The sequence below is a fragment of the Prinia subflava genome, chromosome 19 (assembly GCF_021018805.1).
Source record: "Prinia subflava isolate CZ2003 ecotype Zambia chromosome 19, Cam_Psub_1.2, whole genome shotgun sequence".
NCBI lineage: Eukaryota > Metazoa > Chordata > Aves > Passeriformes > Cisticolidae > Prinia > Prinia subflava.
This window is the reverse complement of record NC_086265.1, coordinates 5,631,068-5,653,898: the sequence shown is the minus strand read 5'-3', so window position 1 is coordinate 5,653,898 and position 22,831 is coordinate 5,631,068. Positions and strand designations below refer to the sequence as shown.

Genomic DNA, 22,831 nt, shown 5'->3' with positions numbered 1-22,831 from the left:
TGAATTTATAAATGCAAAGATCCTGGTGTATAAATATATGCATCAACAGAGGATGGAAATGCCCAGCCAGGAGTATCCAGGACCCCGTGTGGGTTTTGTAGAGCTTTGAGACCACTTCTCACTAGAGAATGATTCAACAGAAAGTCTTCAAAAATTGCAGCACCAAATAGAGAAGTACTGGGATTTCTTGCATACATGAAGTGCCACATGATTGATGCTAATAGGTAAATTTAGAATGTAAACTTGAAGACTAAACACTGTTTAATCTGTGTGAATTTGTTATGAGGTGGGTTCTCTAACAGCTAATTAATGGCTTAATTTTTTACTTTGATGTCTCCATGCAGGACACCAGCCATGATTGGATGCTCTTTTGTGGTGGACAGAGAGTATTTTGGTGAGATTGGCCTGCTTGACCCTGGCATGGAGGTCTATGGAGGAGAAAACATCGAATTAGGCATGAGAGTGAGTAGCAGTGTCCGTGTGCAGTGTCCATGTCACGGAGTGCTGGGGAGCCCAGCAGAGTTCCTGTCTGCCTGATGGGCTCTTAATGCTGGGGTAATTGATGCTGCAACACGATCTGGAAGTGCCAGTGCCAGGAAATGAATGTTCCTGGCCTTCCAGGCCTTGAGAGAACTGATAACAGTCAGGAATGTGCTTTATTGGTTCATCCTGTCAGTGTGTGAACCCAGTGAGAAAGGTTTTCCCCTTTCCCAGGAGCTGTCCTCGTGCAAACAGCCACTCTGAGTCTCCATGTGCTCATTGCCCTCAGCTGGGGTTGTACATTTGTGGTCTGACACATGCAACACCCACAGAAAAGCCAGGCCAGGCTGGTAGAAGCCAGTTGTAATGTTCATCATACACACATTTTGAATTCTGGGATATTTTACAACTCTGAGGATCCTCCTTATAGAGTAAGAACTACAGGGTGCAATCCTGTATTCAGTCCTGCTCTGTTCCATCCCTCACAGTGTGAAGTGTGGACAGATGACTTTGGAACAGCCTCAGTCCCTGTGGCCTGGCCCTAAAGGAGGTTTGATACCTGTGATCCCTTGCCCTTGTTTTCAAGGTGCTGCTTGCCAGCAGGTCCTCCTGAAGCCCAAGGAACATGTCTTTGCTTAGCATTTGAATATTAGGCCGCTTAATGTTGCATGAACACAGTTTCCTCATTATAAAGCTGACTGTTTAATTATTTTCCCCTAACTCTTTATCCCCTGCTTCCCAGTAACATGTCCCTGGTGCATGTAATGTGCTCATTAAAGCATATATTCTGCTCATGGTGAAACACTGAACATCAAATTAGTCCATTCTTTATCTGGCTTTTTGTTTTTTTTCTGAAATGGCTACAAACTCCTTCACACCATTAGGCTGAGGAGGAAGGTCACTGCAGCAAGAGTTTATTTTCACATATGGGTGTGTATTTGTTATTCCAGCATTGCAAGAGGGATGGGGTTTGCAATGGGACTCTGTGAATACACTGCTTATACGTTAAGGTTCAGAATTCACATAGGGGACAGAAAAACTGCTACCACAAATCATCCAATTTTCCTTAAGAGGGTCAGGCTATTACCAGGATTGTGTGAGCTTTCCTTTATCATTGTGCAGGGCTTTGAGCTGTTTGAAACTTTTTCCACATGGCTGCTCCCAGAATAGATTGAACACTCTGGCAAAACTGTGGCGTGGTTGATGAATAAGCCTCCTCAGAAATCTGAAAGCTGTTGCTCTTCCTTAGACCAGGAGAAGTTGCTGAGTACGATTAGGGCTCCTGGTAAACAGAGGCAAAGGTTTTAATAGGATTATGAAATGGCACTTGCTTGAAGAGAGAAGGATTTGAGGTGAGCAAGGACAGGATTTCAGGGATAGGGAACCTGTTAAAGCCTGCAGAAACCTTGGATCTAGAAAACAGCTCTCTGTGTTTGGGTTTTATTTTGGTTGGGGTTTTTGTTGGGGTTTTTTTTCCTATAAGAAAAGCTAACCCCAGTGTTTGGAAAAGGTTTTATCCAAGTACAGGAGTCTGAGTTTGCTGTGAAATAAGCTGTGTGTCCATAGCACAGGTCTGTTACTCTGTGTTTCCAGCCTGGATCCATCACAGTAAGTAATATCCAAGTGTCTGCCTCCTAATTTGCAAATCCTGTGTGTGATCCCCTCCTGTGTGTCTTTCAGAGCTGTCAGAAACCAACAGCGTGAAAATGCACAGGAACCTTCTCCCTTCTCTCTAGGCTATTTATAAAACCACTGTGAATTTACCAAGCTGGGTTTTTTTAACTCCAGAACCTCCAAGTAAATTGTAAAAAAATCCCTTTTTTCCTAAGGCCTGCTGCAGTGCCCCATGCAGGGATATTTGGTGCATCCCCCCACCTGCACAGAGGGATGCTGCCGGCCATGTGTGGCTGCTTGTGTGAAGCAATGCAAGACAGAAAAAGGAAGGAATAAATGAATTAAGAAGTAAGGAACAAAACCTAATATAATAATAAATAATAAGATGTAGGGAAAGTGGTGCCACATGCTTGGCTGAAAACAGTCCCTGTTTGAAATAGCTGTAACAATAATCCTTTTTAAACTTTTTTTTCAAACTATTATCATGTCAACTGCTAAGAGAAAAGGGATTAGGCTTGGAGTGCCTGAAATAGATTAAATTGCATCTAGTGAAGCCTTGTTTAAATTGTTTTAATAAAGTGAAATAGGGAAATTCAATGAAACTAATGAGCTGATTTGGGAAGATACTGTTTGATAACCCAGCTAATTCCCATGAAATCTATTGTTTATTAAAAAATCATGGTCTTGGGCATTCCAAAGTTGGCTTTGCCCTTTTCTAAATTCCATAGATGGAAATATTTAAATAATTAACCTAAGTGATTTTCTGTATTGACTTTGAATAAGAAGTGCAGTGACAGACTGGGGCTACCTACTATGCCTACTGAAAATATTCAGGGCTCTGCAGCTCTTTTTTAAACTCCTATTATTTTTGTGTAAACTTCACAGTGGTTAGAGCTGCATTCTCCTGATGGGGTGACTTTACACTGAGGAGAGGGAGATTCTGGTTTGGTGAGAAAAAGCACCAGCTGTTCTGGGAAATAAAAGGGAGGTGGACACATCTGCAGGCTTGTGATAATAAGGAAATAGGTGGACACTTACATAATGTCACCTTGTACTATATTTTTTAAAGGTGGCAGTTTCACCACAAGCTGGATAAATCAGAGGAATTCTGTTAGGATAAATGGTGCTGTTCCCTCACTGTTCTCCAACCAGCTACTGAAGCTGATGGGAGTTATTATTAACACCTAAATACAGGAAATTACAGCATCCAGTCTGGGCTGACTCCTCTGAGGGTGAGCTGCCCTTCATGAGCACAGGCTGAAGGAGACACCCAAAATTCAGGGTGGATCATTTTTACTGCTCCTCAACACCAAATGGTCTCTCTGACCTGTAGTACAGAGAGATGTCCCAACAGGAAGGGAAATTCAAGTGCTTGAATGTGGAGGAAGACAGAGATCCCTTTAAGTGAGCTCCCAAGTTATGACCCTGTAAGAAGCTGCGTGGTCTGCAGGCATCATGTGAGCTCCATTCCTAGTGGGAGCTACAGACACACTTAATTATTTAGAAAGGGATCATATAAACATTAAAAGCCTACTTTATGATTTAACCTAATACAAGCAGTTTATGATGCATCTTTTTATAGTGAGTCATTAATCACTGCACTAAGGATCCCTCGCTTCCTCTGGTGCTCCAGTGATAAGGAGAATGAATTGCTGTTCTTTTTACTTTGTGCCCATCAGCTGTAATGGTGGGTGGGAAGAGATCAAGCATTTATTTTAAAGGATGCTCTAGCAGAAATTAAGTACTTCTTCCACCACTGAGAGTCCAAATAAATTAAATAATAATAATAAAAAGTCACCACATTGATAACTGGAAGTAAAACTCTTTTTCTTTTCTGGCCAGCATCAGACTGCCTTATTCTCAGTAGCTCTGTGTCAGCATCAGCAGGTGTGTCCCAGGTGACTTTGGGCAGTTTTGTGGCCACTGTCAGTGGAATGTCTCTGGTGACACAGAGCTCCTCAGGATTGAAAAGGGCTGACCCCAGGCAGGATCCAGCTCAGGCCCCGTGTGCTCTCTGGGGCTGTGGTTTAGTTGGTGATGGAGGCCAAGCTGGAACCGTGGGTTCTGTAAGCACAAATGCAGTCTCACCCCTGGCTTACACAAGTACTGTGTGTACTGTAAAAAAAACATGATGCAGATGCACCAAAATGTCTTTATGAGTAAATGAAGCTCATTACCTAATGGACTTCCATACACAAGCAAACCATTATACTTTCCAAACTTATGTTATATGCCCTGCCTTTACTTTCTTTAAAAATAGATGAACTACATTTTTTCTGAGCAGAAATGCTAATGGTGGATTGTTGAGTAGTGAATTTTTGACCTCATTTTATTACCTTTAGCTAAAGAGATTTAGATTCCTTTGAGCAGTCAGTGTTTTAAATGCAGATTCCAGACTGGTGTGCTGTAATAAAAATGTCACAAGGTTTATGTATAGCAAACTTTAATTCTGAATTCTGGACAATGCTTTTTGCTCTCTGTGATTCATGAGGCCAGGTCTCTAGTCTCAGAGCTAAATAGAAACTCAGTTCTGGTGAGTTACTCAAAATTCCAGCATTTTTTCACACATGCCGTGGTAAAATAGAAGTAAAAATTGTACAAAAATCGAGGTTAATCAAAGTCTCTTATCATGGTGAATCTGAAAATGCTTCATTTTTATTTTGACCTTTCCCAAGCTGTAATTTTTAGTATAAATTAACTCAGTGTTGAATTAAAAATCAGAAAGCCTTTTAGTTCAAAGGCTTTTAATCACTTAAATGATGTTAACAAAACCCCACAGTTGCTGACATCTGAAAAAGTGGTGTGCTCTGTCCTTAGACACGCCTATTCACACTGGAGTGCAATAAATCAGCATTTTCAGCATGAAGTTAAATGCTATTAAAACGTTTCTGAGCAGTTCTACACTGCCTAAGCAAAATCCCAGTAAGTGATGTAATCTGCTGCTATTGGAAGTTGCCCCAGTGCTTAGGCTGCAAAGATCTCGGTGATAAATCTCCAGGCCTCACCCTCCAGATAAAGTGTTTAAGTAGAACTGTCCCCTTTTTCCATCTCCAGTTTAATTTAGCAGTTGTATAGCTATTTCCTAAGGTAAAAGAATGTTAAGCTTGTAGAGCCGAGCATTAGGAAATCAGATTATTAGTATAGTCTTAATTGTACTTTTAATGGGATGTGTGATCCTGGATTTGGGGAGAGAACCCAAATCTCTACCTGTCTGCAATTTCTTTGAGCCATACTGCCCTCTTTTCTTTCTTATTTTCTTCATTATTTTTTCTTCTTATTGAATTGAGGATAACTTTAACCTAGCATGAAAAACAATGGTTTCATCAGAACACAGCACAGTGGTGCTCTAGCATGAAATTGCCAGTGCACTACAGGAGTAGAGCCTGTGAGTACCCTTAAAAACACTCTCTAAAGTGGGAGCATTGGAAATAGCTCAGGAAAGAGCATCTGGCCATTTGGCTCCAATATCACATCCTGCTCCATCGAGTGTAACATTTTATGTTACAAACTCTTTCATGTACCAGGACATTATCAAAGCACAGGGCTGGAAATTTCAGAAAGAGATCAACAGCAAAAGAACTGAGGAAAGAAAATGCTTCCTTAGTCTTTGCCTCTTTCTTCTCAGCTACTTTCCTGCAGGTTTGATCTAAATCTAACACTTGTTCCTATTCAGAGGCAAGTGTGGACTGAATGAGGGAGAGGAGGAAAATGAAGAGGAGTGTGTTAATTGTGTCGAGATTGAAATAGGTTTCACTTGCCTAATGATGAGTCTGAGCCCAACACTAGAGATGAGCTCCAGCTGCTCAGAAACTTTCTGATACAACGTATTTTGTGTTGCAAAATAACAGCTCATCCAGAACTCCAAATGGGCTGTGGAACTCTAAATTTTGATGCTGATTACTGAAAGCCTGGCTTGGGCTGTTTTGTACCCAGAGGTGCCCAACTCTCAGTCTTTAGCTTGGTCCCAGCACACCTGGCAAAAGACTTCTTTGAGTTTTTCTGGAACCATTTTGAGTCTCATTTCTCTCTTAAAAAAATGAAAAACCAGTTCTGTGGAAAGCATCCTTTTTCAAAAAAAAACCCCAAGATGTGAAAGTGATTCAGGATACCAGCTGTTCCCCAAGAGAGGGGATGCCCCCTTCCTAAATGACTTTTTGAGTAGCTGCCCAGCTGGCTGTCATTTTTGGGGGGATGAGAGGTTTAATCAGGAATCTCTAGGAAATATAAAAGGCCCTTAAGATGGGAGGAGTCCTTTCAGCCCAGATTTCTGCAGTTGGAGCAATGATTTGGTTTGGAGCAGTGTCCTGTGTGGTTATCCCCAGCCCAGCAGCCTGGGTAAGTTCTGGGGGAGCAGGCAGTGGATGTGTGGGTCCCAGTCCAGCCTGCTTCCCCTGGCAGGGCCAGGGCTGATGTGTGCTTGTGTTGGTCTCCCCAGGTACCTCCAGGTAAAAGACCTCACTTGGGAAAGTGCTTTTCAGCCTTAGAGCTGAGCTGTCCATCTCCTCCAGGCTCGAGTGCAGCTCTGGAGGTGGGGTTGTAGATGTTGAAATGTAGATCTGAGGTGTTACCCTTGCAGGAGTGTTCAGGTTATTCCATTATTTATGATGTTAAACATGTAAGTCATCGCCACCGGCAAGTGGAAGTTTTTTTGTCATGGGAGCATGAGGGGTTAAGAGTTGTGGAGCCAAGGTTTGCTTGGCTTTGTTTTAATTCTGCCTGGAAGAGTCTGCGAGGTAATGTGATATTTTTTGCTGTACCTTTTTATGGTCTGGTAAAGAAATCTCTAACTGCCTAATAATTATCCTTGCACTGGTGTCACCTGAAAAAGGCAGAGCATGTTGAGCTGACCTGTGTGACAGCTACCTCTGAGCTGAGCAGCAGGAGCAGGGAAGGAATAATGCATGTAAGCTGTGTTGTTGGATAAAGGTCCACTCCTTGGTGCCAAATTTATCATTATCTGCATTGTGTGTAACACATGGAAAAAAGGCAGCTTACACTGGGCTTGAAAGAGCATTTTCTGTAGAAGGCAGCAGCAGATTAGCCAGCAGTGAGAGGTGCAGTTGGTGCTTCTCCCTCAGAGCTCCCACAGGAGTGAGACCTGGCACCTCCTCCTGAGGAGCCAGAACAGGGCATGGAACAGGGAACCAGATCCTTGTCTGGCTAAGCACAGACAGAAAAAAAACTTCATTATACTTATAATACTTATTAAATAATTATGGCCACAAAATTTTATTATCCTCTTAAATTTTGTTTTCTACACAGCAAAAATAGGGAAACAGGTTGGCTGAAATGTTTTATTAGCATGCTCATTGTAACACATCTCTGTGTGTGGTTTCACTGCTTGCATACTGCAGCCAGTCTGGATTCACATAGATAAATTCCCTCTGCATCCTCATATGTCATTTTTGCTCTTCCATAAACATCAGATTAGATTTCATGGCAGTGTTAGACATATATTTAATGTGCACAAAAATATATTGGTCAAAATGCCAATTGCTTTCCATTGGTAGCTTTCTTTCAACATAATGGAAAGGTGTTAGCTATTTAAAAGAGAGGGAAAACAAACACAAAATGACATAACTGTCACTTCTATTTGTATTCCAGACTTTACAAAAGCAGATCTCAGTGAAAAATCATATTTAATATGACATACAGAATTTATAGCATGAGAAACACAGCCAAGGAGAACCCAGAGAAGCACCAAAATACATTTGCAAAATCTGTTTTGGGTGCAACTGCATATCACATAGTCAAGTGTTTTGACTGTGATAAAATAATTTATTCATGTGTTTTAGTAAAACTCTAGCTGCATATTTCTACCTAAAATGCCACTTAGATTTCCTCTGTGTCTCTGAGAGAATGTCATTTGCACAAATATCTTCCTATCAGAAGAAAAGCAAATGATTCAATAACCTCAGAGCAGGTCCTGCCTGTAACTCCTGGCATGCTCTGAGGAAGCAGGTAAATGAGTTTGATTTCATTAAACCAAGGGGAAAGCAAGGCAGAAGGCTCCAAAGATGTCCTCATGGGATGTCTGAGAGTCATCTGATGGCAGAGACAGGCTGCAACTATTTAAAACAAACTTTATTGTATTTCTCTACTAATTGGTCTGAATTCGAAACCTGAAATGATTACTGGAGGTTGCAGCACCTGCATACATTATGAGAACTGCACTTGAAATTCCTGTGCTCCTTTAGGGCCTGATTGAGTGAAGAAAGGACAAGGGGGATGGGCTTCAGGAGCAGTGGGAGAGTCCTAATTTCTGGGTCTGAGTAGGAGCGTGAGAACACATCCAAAGCAATCCTCTTGAGACCTGTTTTTCTTATTTCTGTTTCCAGCTGGTGTTACCATTTTGTGCTGGCAGGTTCCTGGTGGTTCACAGCATTTCTGATGTATTTTCTGTGCCCAGGTCACCACCACTGTCCCTGATCCCCCAGGGAGGGGAGGTGGTGTCATTTCTATCTCTGCCTCCCCCCCAGTTGCCAAGAGCAGCCCTTGGGGCCAGTCTGGCACAGTGTGCTGAGGACAGGAGGAGTAGCCTGTGCACACACACATCATGCTCCTTCTCCACTCCCCTCACCCTTCTTCTCCCTCCTCAAGACATCCAGTTGCTCCCAAACACTTGTACTGCAGGAATGTGCAGCCTCAAGCTGTGATGCCTTGGAGGGGCTGCCTAGAGCAGAGGTTAGACAGAGTTAAGGGGATAAAGTGGGTGTTTATCAAAGGCCTTCAATAGGAGCACCCTAGGCAGCCAAGAGCCTTGCAGAGGCTACACCCAAGAGGGACAATGGTCACGAGTTTTTTTAACAGATATAAGTCTGGTCTATTTGCATATCAGGGGTTAATCCTCCAATTACAGCTTCAGGTAATGAAGTCACATTCCCCCAATTCACTTTTGTTTATACTTTTCGGGGCCTGAGGCTGTAAGGTGTCCTTGGATCACACCCCCAGAGGGATTGTTTTGTCTAACCAAAACGTGACAACAATCAACTGCACTGTATATGGATTTTGGAGCCGGGCACCGACGCAGTATAGCATTTGAAAAAATATAAAAGCTGTGATCTTAAGGCATCAGCTGTGCTGGTGGATGTGCTGGGCTGGCTGGTGGGTCTGTGAGCACTGAGCTGTGAGTGGTGCTGTGTTCCCTCTGTCCGAGGCTCAGCCTCCCCTGCTCGTGGCCGTGTCTGCTGCCCTGACATCGCGCCTTGAGCCGCCAGACCCCGCCAGCCTCGGAGAGCTGCTGACAGCCCAGCTCCACTTAGCTGCAGTTCAAGGTCAAACAGGACTTTAAAATATGAATAAATGTCAGGGTTTGCTGGCACATCGATCTCAGTCCTTTTGATTACTGCCAGATCGCATGAATAAATTAGCCTTGACAGGTGCGATAAATTGTATAGACTACTGATCTCAAACAGTAAATGTTAGAGAAGGACGTGGAAGGCCTGCAGGGGAAAATACCCTCTGCAGATGCTTGCATTAAATGAGGTGAGCTTTGATACAGTGCTCAGGGGGTGATCTCCAGGCAGGGGGAGGCCTTTTGTTCATTTGAGATTCTGTGCCAAGCCAGGGCACGTCTCCGACTGTTGTATTGATTTCCTTTGTCAGGAGGAGTTTGGGTTTCTGTGCCTTGTGAAGCGAGAGGGCTCTGGTGCCTGTCCCACCCACTGCCCCCCCTGCCCTTCCAGGGGTGCTAAAAGGGGCTGGGCTCAGCCTTCTGGGTCCCAAGAGGGGATAAACAGCAAGCTCTAACTACAGTTAGAGAGGGCTCCAACTACAGTAAAACAGAAGTAGAAGGCATTGGAAGTGACTCTGATATGTTGTCATACTGTGCTGAACATGCCAAGCCACAGCTGACTTCTGCATGTCAGATGTTGGCTTTGCAGGGTCTTTTTACTTAGAAACCAATGCTGATGGTTGATAGAGTTGATTTAGTTGATTAACAGACAGGTTGATTTAGTTGACTGATGCTGATGTTTAGAGAAACTCACACGACGCAGAGTACATCCTTTCTTTCTCTATGATTTCCTGTGAAACAGAACTGGGATGCTTCATTTCCCTCTCATGCATAAATATTAGCTATGCCACTCTCTAGTTAATTTTATTTTTAATAAGAGGTTTTTCTCTTTTGTTGATTGCTAAATGAGCATGTGAAAAGAATTTGAGGATAGGGTGGGGGGTTTTGATCCTATTTCATGTATCTTCACCTAAGAACTTTCAGTTTTCTTAAATCTATAATCAAATATTGTAATCTTCTCCAATATCAGACATATCACAAAGCCAGACGTTTTGTCACAGACATTTAGACTTGTTCTTTTACTGATCTCCTTTAATTAAGCATGCCCTCTTTCTGCAGCATCATGCACACATTCTGTCTCCCCATCTTGATAACTCATCTGTGTATTTGTGTATATAAATCTGTGTGTACATATTTATATGTAAGTAGAGATCATGGACTAGTGCTCATTTTGGGCCATTCTTCCTCAAAAGAGCTACTGTGAAATGCTTGGATTTATGCCGAGACACTGAGTTGCACAGTACTGTTAATCTGAAATGCACAATTTCAAATGCAGAAGCATTTTTCTCTCCAAAAGCAGACAGGTATGGATGTGCTATATTTTGTAGCAAGAGAATTAAAGAGAGAAACTTAGGGTTTGCCTCAATCAATTTTACAAAATCAAAGCAGAGCAGAGTGTAAATTCAGTGGATTTTAAATTTTCATTGTGAATGTTCTGCATAGCTCCATTGTCTTAACTATAAATATACAGCCACCAGTTTGTACATAAATTGTCCCTTTAATTCACACAATCAATTGCATATGAATAATCTAAAAGAGACTATTACAAATCTGTTGTTTTTGTGCCAAAATGTTTGGCTGCTCTGATGAACTGCTACATCTTCAATACATGTGTAGTGTTAGAATGGAAGGAGTTACTAAAAAGGATTTTTGCTTGTAGAGAGATGCCTTTTTTAATATAAAAATAAGGTGGGGTAGACAGAGATCAAGACAGAAAAGGCTGGGAAAGAGAAAGAGCCTTTCCTATTACAAGATCTTCACCAGATGGGTGATATCCTGCACACACAGGGCTGAGGAGAGTGTTAAGAACAGTGCTGAGAAAATGGGGTGTATGACAGAAAGGAGGGTCAGCCGTGGTGATGAGTGGGAAGAAGGAAATTGCCTAGCAAGAGGGATTTTGAGAATCATAGAGCAGCTCTGGGAAGATTAACCAATGCAGGCAGGTGTCTCCAAGCCTCAAAATGTGTGCTTTTCTGATTACTGGTATTAGAGGGAAAAAAAATGTTTACAAAGCGAGAGGGCGGAGAAGGAGGATTATATTTTGAGGGCCAGGGAAGTATTGTGCCAGACTTAGGAACTGCGGGAAAAAAAAGCTGTTGAAGTAAATAGATAAGAGAGAAGCATTAGTATTGCTAGAAGTGGGGTTTCTTGAACACATGCCAAATGAAATGTGGAGGGATTTGCTCGTAAGAGTCGAACGATCTTCAGTCAAAAAGGCTGCAGAGATTATTAAGATTCCTACAAAAGTGCTTCCCTGTTTCCACTCATAATATCCATTATTTTTGTGATCTGGGGGCAGGGCAGCAGAGTGGGGCATGGCTCTGATTCTGTGTCAAACCAAGCTTTGCCAGGAATCCCCTGAGAGAGGAGGTGGAGTCCTGGTCAAGTTGGTTTGGAAATTACCTGTAGTAGTACCAGCTGCTTGGAATGAACCTGGCCCGTCCCTGCAGGGGATGGAGCTGTGGATAACAGACCATGGAGCCAAGCCCTCAGTGTTCTGCAGTGAGCACCCTCAGTGTTAAGCCAGACCTGGTATAAACTGAATCAGCCCATTAACTTTCCAACTTTACCTTGCCTCCTCTTCCCACCTCCTCCCTGGGCCATTTTTTAACTTGAGGGTCAGTGTGGTTTGCTTCTGGAGTTGTGCTGAGGTGTCCTCTGGGCTGCAGCAGAAGTGGGAAGTGATTTTGGGGAGCTGCATTCAGAGCCAGGCTGGTGTCGTTCTGTGCTCAGTAGCCCTGCAGGTGCTTTCATCTGTACAGGTTACTCCTGGTTATCTCCAGCTGGAAGCACAGCAAAAAATAATGGCTGAGGGAAATGGGGTTCATTTTTCTCTTTCCTCATTAATCCCTATTCAGTATCTCTCCAGGAAGATGCAGTGATGTGCCAGTGTGCTATAACTTACTTTTTCTCCCTCTCCATTCGCTCTGCCTGTTTTAATTAGGCATAGCCCTGTTGTCCATCTTAGTGGAACAGCATTTCCTGTCATATCAAATGTTAAAGGCAGTTTCTACATGAAAATATAGCAAATTCTCACACTTATTAAGATGACATTTTTAGATCTTTACACAAATTTTTGTCATTCTGCATACCCTGTGTGGCACTAGCATTTTTTTTCTAGAGTCTAGATGTGAAGGGCTGACTGTCAGCCAAATCCCTATTTATCTCCAGGTGCTTTCACAACAGTCCCTGGGGTAAACACAGATCTGCTGTCAGTTCTGCCTGGTAGTTTCAACACACAGAACCCAGGCAGGGCTAAGGAAGGTGTAGATGTGACCATGCTGGTTGTGTGACAGGCACCAGCTTGGCAACCACGAAAACGAGATGCAGAGGGAGGCACATGTTTGACTTTGCTCAGTTTTCAGCCCTGGCAGGCAGGTGTGGTATGCAAGCAGCACTCATTAAATCCTCTCTAAGGCAGCCTTGGAGGTTTGGATATCTTTTGCATTTTGCACATGGAGCTGGCAACAAGGGAAGTGTTTTTTGGGGATGAGCCACTAAAGTGTGTGAGAGGAACAGCCAGGACCAAATCATCCTGAGCTGTCCAAGGGCTGTTTTGAAAATTCATACCATTTTCCTACCTTGCTTCAGCTTTTCTCCCAGTCTTAAATCCTTTCTTTCTGGCAAGCCTTTAGACTTTTTCTCCACCTTCTGTCTCCTGCTCTTGCCAACGTGTATCATTCTATTTCATCACTCTCCTATCCCTCCCTCCGCCCTTCCTGGCTCAGCTCCACCAGGCCTTAATGTTCCACATTTTCCTCTAGCTGTGACCGTGACTTATGAGCTCAGTGCTGCTGTGGACACCAGACCTCTTAAGTACCTTAGCAACTCCCAGGAAAGCTCATAAATGTCTTCAACAATGGATGTTCAAAGTAAGAGAAGTAAGAGAAGCATTAGAGGTTTGAGGAGTTCCTGGCTTAATAGGAGAAGCCTAGACGAGATGGGAAGGGGAGGAAAAATACAGATGCCTTTTTAATTGTAAAAACAACTAACCAGGTGTCCTGTCTGTGACATGAAGTGAGAACATAAAGGAAATTTTTAGTTTGAATAGAAATTATTTCAGAGGAGAAATAAAAGACATTTATGTTTTGTAGGGAAATTAGCCTTTGTTGCTCACAGAGCTTTCTTTTAACATCCCCTCTGACTGTAGAAAGAGAGTGGAGTAAAGACTTCTAGAGGTGTTATGGGTTTGAAAGAAAAATTTGAAACAGTGACCTCAGGAAATGAACACAGAATGAATGTAAATAGAACCTGATTAATGAGTCAAAGGAGGGCTGGACTCAGATGCACAGGGAGAAGTCTCTGAAACCCTCAAGGTCTCAAGAACGAATCCTGTTCTGAGGTTTGTCTGCTGAATCCTTTATACCTCTGCTATCTCTTGCCTGATTGTCTCTCCTGCTCCTTTGGTCTCTCTTTCTCTGTGGCTGCTTGTTTTTTTAATGCTGCCTTCTTTCTTTTCATCTACTCGTTCCCCTCAGGTAGTTGGACAAAGTAGCTCAGAATTATCTCATGCTAATGAGAATCCAGTGCTGCCTTCCTCCCACTTGATGAAAACAGACCTTGAGGCCCCACACTTCACAAGGAGCAGATTGCATAATATGGACACAGTTTTAGTACAAAAACAATCGTGGGGTGTAGAAGTGGAACAGAAAACAAAGTTTAAATCCCTACAGAGCCATGTATCATTAAATCCTGGACATTTGGGCTAGGTGCATCCCTCTTCATATCCAGGGCAGCCAAATTGTTTTAGGGATGGTTTTAATGCTAGTAACTGCTTGATATCATAGACAGGTTGATTTAGTTGATTAATTTGGATGTTTCATGTTATGTGCATGAGTATTCCTGAGCTAATCAGGGTTTTTTCCAATAACTTGGCTCTGGTGGCATCAAGCTGTGGCTGACACTAACTATGCCAGCTTATGAATTTTGATCCAGTCAGTCTTTTCTCTCACTTTGAACCAAAACATCGAAGCATCTATTTATTTTTTTTAAGCAATCACCTGTGGATTTTTATCGGTTTGCATGAGTAAAATGTGACTGGAGGGTGTCTGAGGGAGCAGCTCCTGTGGATGTTCAATGGCACATGATTTGAACACCCTAACAAATGGACGTGCACAGGCAGCTGCCTGCATGCAAGGCTGTGTTTTCACTGAATGGTCGTGGTGGAGGTTAAAGGAGTGAGCCCATGCACACACTGCAACACTGCTGGCATTCAAATGGCCAAATCCAAGCTAAAGGATGGGTGTCATCAGTTTGAGACACACTGTCTAAGGTTTGCAGTTATGTTTATTTTCATGTGTATTTAACAGGTGACTCCTTTGGGTGTCTGTCTTAATGGGCTTTGGCTTCTGGAGAACATCAGCCTTGTGTTTCAGAGGAACTTAACTCTCTATCAACTTGACTGCCCAGCAATAGGAGCACTCTGTCACCCGTGTTTCTTAGTGATTGACAGTCAGTAACACCCTACAGTGACAACTCAACACTTTTCTACACATCCTTTAGCTAGGTTCAAGTGACATCCATGTGTTGGCTGCAGACAGTCATTTATAAGGCTCTGTCTGCTCAGACTAGTGCCAGATGAAGCATTAGATGTCATTAGCTGTGACAACGTGGTATCCAGATTTCCAGCCCAAACCTGGGCTGAAATGTGGTGTAAATTCCGCTGTATGTAGGCATCAAGAACCAAGGAAACTGATAAATTGTTGTTGGGGTTCATTTTCAGAGTAGTGTCTAGCAACGTGGCTGGGCAATTCCATTAATATTAATAGGAATTTAGCAGATAAATCTCCTTGAATAACTTTTAGAAAATTCACCCTTAATGTGCCTTACATTTCAATAGGCTGAACTGTGTTTTGAAATTCCATTTGAGAAGGGTAAAGTGATAGATACAATAATGAGGGATATGCAAAAAACAGTGGGATGCATATTTCTGTGTGACACTAAAGACTTACAGTACTTTTAAATCAGAGCATCCTGGAATAATATTAATGAAATCCCCTTTAACCTTAAGGGGTAATTTTTTCTAAGTGATCCACAGGGGATTTGGCTGTTAAATTTCCATTAACAGTAATGGGATTCACAGTATTACAAAGCAAGTTCCCCACTAGCCATGCTGAAATTCTACCCCCTGCGGCAATTAATCACGCCCGTTGGGCTCGTTAATGGAAATATGAAGCAAATTATCTGGCTAATCATGATATGGGATCAATTGGCTCTCCTGCAATAATTGATTGCCAACAAGTCAAAGCCAACTCGCAGCTTTTGTAGCCTGGGGACGACAGACAGGGTGTCCCTGCCACAGGTGGAACTGCCAGGGCAGCTGCAGCCCATGGACAGCACAAACCAAGGCTTGCAAGCAGATGCTGCTCCTTGGATTTTCCTGTCTTCCATCTCCTGGTTAACTCTTTTCCAGCAGTCCTGCAGGAGCTTCATTCCTTTGCCCTGATTGTAGCAGTGTCCTTTTTTTTTGTCCTTTCTTTTTTTTTTTCCATGCTTGGTTAAATCCAAGCCACCTAGTTGATTGATTTGGGGGCCTTTTTCCTCACTGGCATTCTGTGAAGGCTTCACATTCTGCCAAACTGTACCTTTAGCTGGCTGCAGACTCATCTCTTGAGGATATTTTTTGCTATACATGATGGTATTATGGTTAACTGGCAAACATGCAAATGTGGGAGTGCCATGCAAAATCACCAGCATTTCTGCAGGCTGCAGCACACTAATTTATAGCCAGGCTGCATGACTGTGTCGTTTTCCTAATGAATTCTCCAGCGTGCAGAGGTGCACTAAACAACAAAGATAAATACTGGTGTGCAGAGGAGCATAATACAGATTTATAGCCATAACAGCACACAGAGTACAGATGTTTTGCATACAACCAAGATTGCTTTATGAGCTTTTGCAAGCAGGAGTATCTGTGTTGTAACTAAGGATTGTTTTTCAATGGAACTTGAAATTAATAAAGCAACAGGAATCTTCTTGAAATACATTTTGGCAGCATCCCAACAGCAGTGTCTTCTGCATACCCCACTACATGTTTCAGCTCTTACTAAGAACTGTCTGATAGCAGGAGTTGGGTGCTAAAAAGGGAGAATCCTTAAGATCACCTGAGCAACTGTGAAAGGGCTGTCATTGAAAAAGGACACTTACAGGAGCACTAGGCAATTTTTAAATCCCTCCCAGAATGTGTATTAGGTTAGCCAGGCATCAACATAATGAAGAGCTTTCATTGCCCACTCTCTCATTTGGCACAGAAACATTCAGTGCCTTGTTATTAATTTTTATATATTCGGGAGCTTATTTCTGCAGAAATCTTGATTTTATTTTTCTCCTTGCTGGGGAAAATAAACCAAACTGCTTCTGTTATTCTGCGTTTCTGTGGGGAACTTTACTAATGCACATAATATGCAACAGCTGATGGCAAGTGATGATAAGTTGCTGATACCACGGGGAGCTCTGCAATGAGTGGTTTACAAAGCCGAGTCAGTAATGAAAGTCCATAAACAAGACACTCCACGGAGCATCAGAGTGACAGAATTTTGGCTCCAAGATTGAGGCTGTTTGGCTGGTATTGGAAATCCATATAACATCCTTCCCTCCTGGCATCTGCTACTTTGAGAAGGTTCAGTTCATTACAATAACAGATTTCAGCTAAGCCTGATTGCAATCCGTGGCCCCTTGGATGGATGGCCCTGCTGGAAGATCCTCTAGCTTGGTCTCACACTGCTGGGTGCTACCAGACAAGGCCTCTGTGGTCATTTGTCACTCCCTGACTCTGGGCAGGGTACATGTGCTGATTTGTAGTTAATGCAGCTGATCTTTGTAGCCTTTCTGATCAATCCAACCTAATTAAAAGAGTAATTCCCTGGTTTTAGGGCCAATTTACCTTTCCAAGATGGTGTGAATGCCTGCAGCTGAACTAATAATGAGGTAGCATCTTAGAGCCAATTAAGTGAAAATGAATCGGGAGAGCCCATTAGACTTGGTAGAGTTCAATAAGGGATGGAGCAGGTGAATTTTTCCTTGTTAGGAACTCTGGTGTCTTATGGAAAGTTAGAAAAGTCACAGCAAGCACCTTCTCACTCAGGAATGTCAGGCTCTGAGCTCCTGAAAGCAATTCTTCTCTTCAGCTTCAGCCAGCAAACTGATGGCTTCCTATAACAGCTGTGCTTCTTGGAGGTTAGGGATTCAGAACAACCTATATGGAACATATTTCTGGGTGTTATTTTAGTGAATTTTCTTGCAGATCAGCCCTCATCCATGAAAAGATTCTATTAATAAAACCAGCTGTGGAATAGGGAGAGAGAATGGTGCTATTAGTAACTGCAAAACGCCTTCAAAGCACTATGCATCATCCAAATAATTTACTAAATGGTTTCTGAGAAGAACTATTAATTAACTGGCAAGAATAAGCCACATTAACATTTGTTTATTGCACTATGTCTGTTGGCCTCGTGGGCTTGGACCAGAAGAGAAATTATCACAGAGGGGCAAATTTTAGCTGTGCCCTGCATGGACAGAGAATCTCAGTGATTCACACTGTGAAAGCTGCTTGGGATTAAGGCCAGATGCAAAGTTGTGGTGTTGTAGCTGTTTGAGCCTCAGTTCTGCCCTCCTGTCCTGCCTGATTCCCAGTCCTCCAGAGAAACTGTTCAGTGGTTGTATTTTAATTGGATACTTAATACTGTGCAAATCAATTTGATGAGAAGAAAGAACACATTATCAATGTAATTTAAAATATGCATTTGTTTTTCTCTTCTGAAATGGGACAGATTTCAAGCATTGATTCATTCTGTAATTTGTTTTTTCTCTATTGAAAAGTGCCTTTCAATAATCCCTATGATACAGAAGAAAAAATAATCAGGTTTTTTTCAGTCATTCTCTCTTCTGTGCTTTATTTACACCCACCTGTGTTTCTATCTCATCTTTGCTTCTGTGTGGAGATCATTAGGGTTTGTTCTTTCAGTGGCAGAGTGGGATGTGCTGGTGTTGCAGAAACACATGTTAAGCCTGAATTTGTTCCTGCATCCAGGTCATCACTAGATCAAGATGAACCAACTTGCTTCTCAGTTTCCTCTTTGAGGTGAGGGAATAAAGAACAAAAGGTGTATTGTGTTTACCTGAATGCTAAAAATCCTGACCACACAGTGGCAGCCTTCATTGCTGTAACTCAGCCAGTTCAGGGAGGTTAGAAAGGCAATGGGTGAGTCAAAAAAGGCTGCTTAAAATATCAGTGTCAGGCTGTAATATAAACCTTGGGCTCCATCTACCCATTCTTCCAGTGTGGGATATCCATAAAGTCATCAGATGGATTTTCTCAGCGTGTGCTGTGTCATCTGCACTGATGTTGTTTCACAAAGGGGAAAAAGCTAATTGAATGATTCAGATATGTGAACTGAGCTGGTTATCACCAGTGTTTTGCACTTCCTTGTTGTGTGCAAATGGGAGAAGATGTTTGTACAGCTGATGAGCCATTGAACAGATCCATGTCTGTGGTAAGAGTGGTGAGATCTGGATCAGAGCCTCATGTTACCTTGCTTTGCAGGTGAATTTTCAGTAATACATGACACACTGCTTGTAAGCAGCTGCTGTGGGCAGCATCTCCAGCCCAGCTGGTCTGGGCAGTGGTCAGTGCTGACTCATGTTTGCACAGTCATGGGGGTTTCATTTTATTTAAAAAAAAATGCTGTATGGAGTGCAGTAGGTTGACAAAATATGAAAGGCTTTTCTGTGCCTTTGTTCCAAGCATCTCAGTGAGGTTGTTTTCCTTCTTGTCTGCTGTCTCTGTGTTTACCAACTCCAGTTTCAGATTGCTTTAGATTGCTCCTCCAGCCGACATAAATGCGTTTCACTGTTCAGTGTTTCACTTCAGCGTTTCAAAAGGGTGCCACTAAACTACTTATTCATGTCAACACTGAAGACTAAATCACTTCTCTCACTTACATGTCTGTGACAAATTTCAAAGTGTTTTCAGAGTTTGACACATCCTTTCAGTGAAGATGTCATAGAAACTAATGTCTTGCTGATTTGATTCAGAAAGAGTGAATCAATTCAAAGTGTGAAGGGAACATCTGTGTGCAGTTGCCTTAGATGGCTAACCCAGATCTGCCATGTAAAGAGACTTCCACCTCAATTAGAGATTTAAGAGTAGCCCACTATGTTTGTTTGATTATACATGTTCACTTTGATATCTATCAGTTAACTGGTCTTAATTATCTTTGTATTGAAAAGCCCTAAAATATCTGGATCAAAAGGAAGAGTTTTATATTGTGTCCTGCCCCTTAAGTGGAGCCCTTAAGTGGAGTTTCTGTTGTACTAGGACCACATGTTGGGCTAGTGGGAGAGCCCTGGGCTCAGTGACTTTTGTTCATGGATAAATAGACATGAAAATTAATATCTGAGGACTCTAAAATATTGGTCTGGTGGTGAAGAACAAGAGAACCTTTCCAGAAGGAAGAATTTGCATGACAGAGATTATAAAGTGTTTAAAATTTGATTCTTATCTCTTCCCCAAGTTCTAGGCTATATCTTGTTCTGCTTTCTGTCAATCTCAGACTTCCCTAAAAGCTTTCAAGCATCAGTGAGAGTAAGAAATATGTGAGCCTAACCTCTTGGAGACAAGCTCCCATCTAGCATAAGAATCAACTCAAAGTTCTGGACTATAAATTTTGTTCTTACCATTAGAGCTCAGAACCCTGAGCTGAAGATGGACTGAGAAAGAACAACATTCAGACTTTTGAAAAATTGCCTCTGATTTACAGTGGTGACACAAATCTAAGTATTGAGTTATCAGCTCATTCATCACTAGATTTAGTGCAGTATCTCGGGATAACTTTCTTTTTGAACGGTGTTATGGTCTGATTTTTGTGAAGCAATCTAATGTTTCTTTTTCATGCACCTCAACTACCCCTTTGTGCAAGTTATTACCCACCACTTACTTTAGGCTTTTATTTATCTGCCCTGTGTAAACCTGCTGATATTGCATTTTCTTTAACTTGTGAGATATGTTCTAAAACTAGGTTATGGCCAGTGATAAAGGGGTTATGTCCAATTCTCACTTGACAGATGCGTGTGGTTTCCTTGAATTTGGTAATGAGGTGCCAGTCCACACCAGTTCAAGGTATAAACCAGGAAGCTGTACTGGATCCAGTGCCATGTAGCACTTAAATTTTATTTATTTCTCAAATGTGTTAAAAAGTCTTGTGTGAAATGTTTCTGCCTTAGCAAGCTGAAAGCTGTTGATGTTTTTCCAGACATCATCCTTTTAGAGCTGCAATCCTGAAGGAAGCTGAAAGGTGCCAGACTCGCTATTTCTATAGTCATGTACCAGTGAATCAGAACAGCTTGAATTTAGTGCTGGGGTTTTTTTGACAGCTTGCAAATGCCTTATGCCATTGGAACTCATGCTTCGTGCTTGGGATTCACTCCTTCAGCTGCTCAGAGGACAAACCTGTCAAGTTCATACCTTGTGCCTGCTGAGATGTGAAATAGGACCTTGTAATATTAATTTTTCCCCTGTCTGCTTGTTCTTCCCCATCCTCTTGCCTTGAGATTACCCTAATGGCATCTCCCATGTTGCTGACTTGGGGTTTTATTTCCAAATTAAGCCTCCTGTCCAGAGTGACCTCTCTTTCCCATTTTAAAGACCAGACACCCTGGGTTTTGTGAAGGGCTGTGTGATCCTGCACAGGAATTGGACCTGGGTGCTGAAACTGGGTCAGTTCCCAGGTAAGTGGCTCAAGAAGAAAATTAGCTGTCCTGGAGAAAGTAAAGTCCTTATGACTTCCATCAAAATTCCGAGAGGCTTTTCATTTTCCAGGGTCAACCTTGCCAGAAGGGGTGGGCTTCTTGATCCTTCTTTACTTTGCAGGGTCTGGTAATAGTAGTATGGGGCCATGTGGACACAAGTAAAGCTACAGCACTTAAAAATTGTATTAAAGTAGAATTAAAGTAGGAATTAGGAGAGGGCAAGGAAAGGGGAGTCAGTATCTGGGGACTGAGAAGCCACTTCAAAGGAAAATGATGCCAGGAAAGGAAATCTGAAGGCACGACATTAAATTCTTCCAGTGTCCCTGCATTATCCATCTGCCTGTAGGAACATCCTCGAGTATTACAGCAGCTGAAACTGCTGAAGGGGAACAGCATGAAAAATAATAGAAAAATAATCTCTTTATAAGAAGTGGGGGCTAATGCCCAGAGGCATCTTGACAACAAACAAATAACAAATCCCTTACACAAAGGAGAGGTACTCAAATAAGGCAGCGAGCCTCCCTGACACCAAAGCCTGCTGAACAAAGCTTGTCTTGTAAGCCCTGCCCACTTGCTTGCAGTAGATAAACACCACTAAACCTTTCCAAAAGAAGCTTAAGAAAACTAACTAACAAATCACAAACAAACAAAATTTCCATGAACCTGCAATCTTGGCTCTTTGCCCTGTCAAATGCCCAAGACATATTTATTTTGACGTGCAGCCAATAGAGACAATTCAGAAGAAAAATGAGGGCCAGGTTCTCTGATAATGTAAATCCTTCTGACTTGATTGCTAGGCCAAAAAATCAAGTGGAGTGGAATCAACGAAGTAATTGTAATATTAAATATTATTTTGGCTTGCAGATTGGTGCCTTTTCCTTTCTCTTCCCCTTCTCAAGAACATGTGCTGTCACATTTCTGGTTTTTATAAAGCTATGTGCATGTGATTTGAGGAATGATCAATATAAAGGGTGAAGTTTTCCAGAGGATGTTTCATGACCTGGATGTCCGAACCCCATGGAATTTTCACTTGAAAATTTCCCTGGTAACACTTTGGCTGCAGTTCTGTCAGATCCTCTCTGCAGGGAGCTTACAATACTGTAGCACACCTCAAACTTAATTTCATACTGGTGGTGTTACTTCTGCTGAGGTGTTTGTGCAGTTGGAATGATCTGGAACTTGGCACTGGGACATTTTCTCTCAAGCAATATCACTTTGTGGAGGGATGCCAAGAGTGTGTATATATCTATCCCAAATATATATATACATATATATATATATAAACCATATCCTGAAATTATGCATGTGTTTCTGTGATTTAGTTATTTTGTATCAAAATATGTGTAACCGCTGTGTCATTTTAATGACTGACAAGGAAACAAGCTCCCAAAATTTAAATGTGTCAGAGCACCTGCAGCCTGTTTGATGATTCAAATGTAGTAATAAAAGGATTCACATATACAAATAACAGTAGAAAACAACGTTTATATTAAAATTTTCTAGGCTGATTTGCTGGGTAGGAGAACACAGTGGTTTGTTTTTTATGTTGATTTTTCATTGAATAGCTTGGAGAAGCTTTGGGATGTGAACCAGCCAGACATTTGAGCAGATCCAAACTTTTACTGCATCTCTGGGGCTTTGCCATCAGTGAGGCACCAGTGCAAGTCCCCTCGATGTCACCAGGAACTGAGTGCCTGG

General features: G+C 42.1%; 1 protein-coding gene across 1 annotated transcript in view; it reads left to right on the top strand.

Moving 5' to 3' along the window:
- Positions 1 to 22,831, top strand: part of GALNT9 (polypeptide N-acetylgalactosaminyltransferase 9) — a 125,464-nt gene that overhangs the window by 62,906 nt on the left and 39,727 nt on the right. The window contains exon 6 of the mRNA XM_063416164.1: positions 345 to 462. Within this exon, the coding sequence (XP_063272234.1) occupies positions 345 to 462 (118 nt within the window). The remainder of the gene's footprint in view (positions 1 to 344; positions 463 to 22,831) is intronic.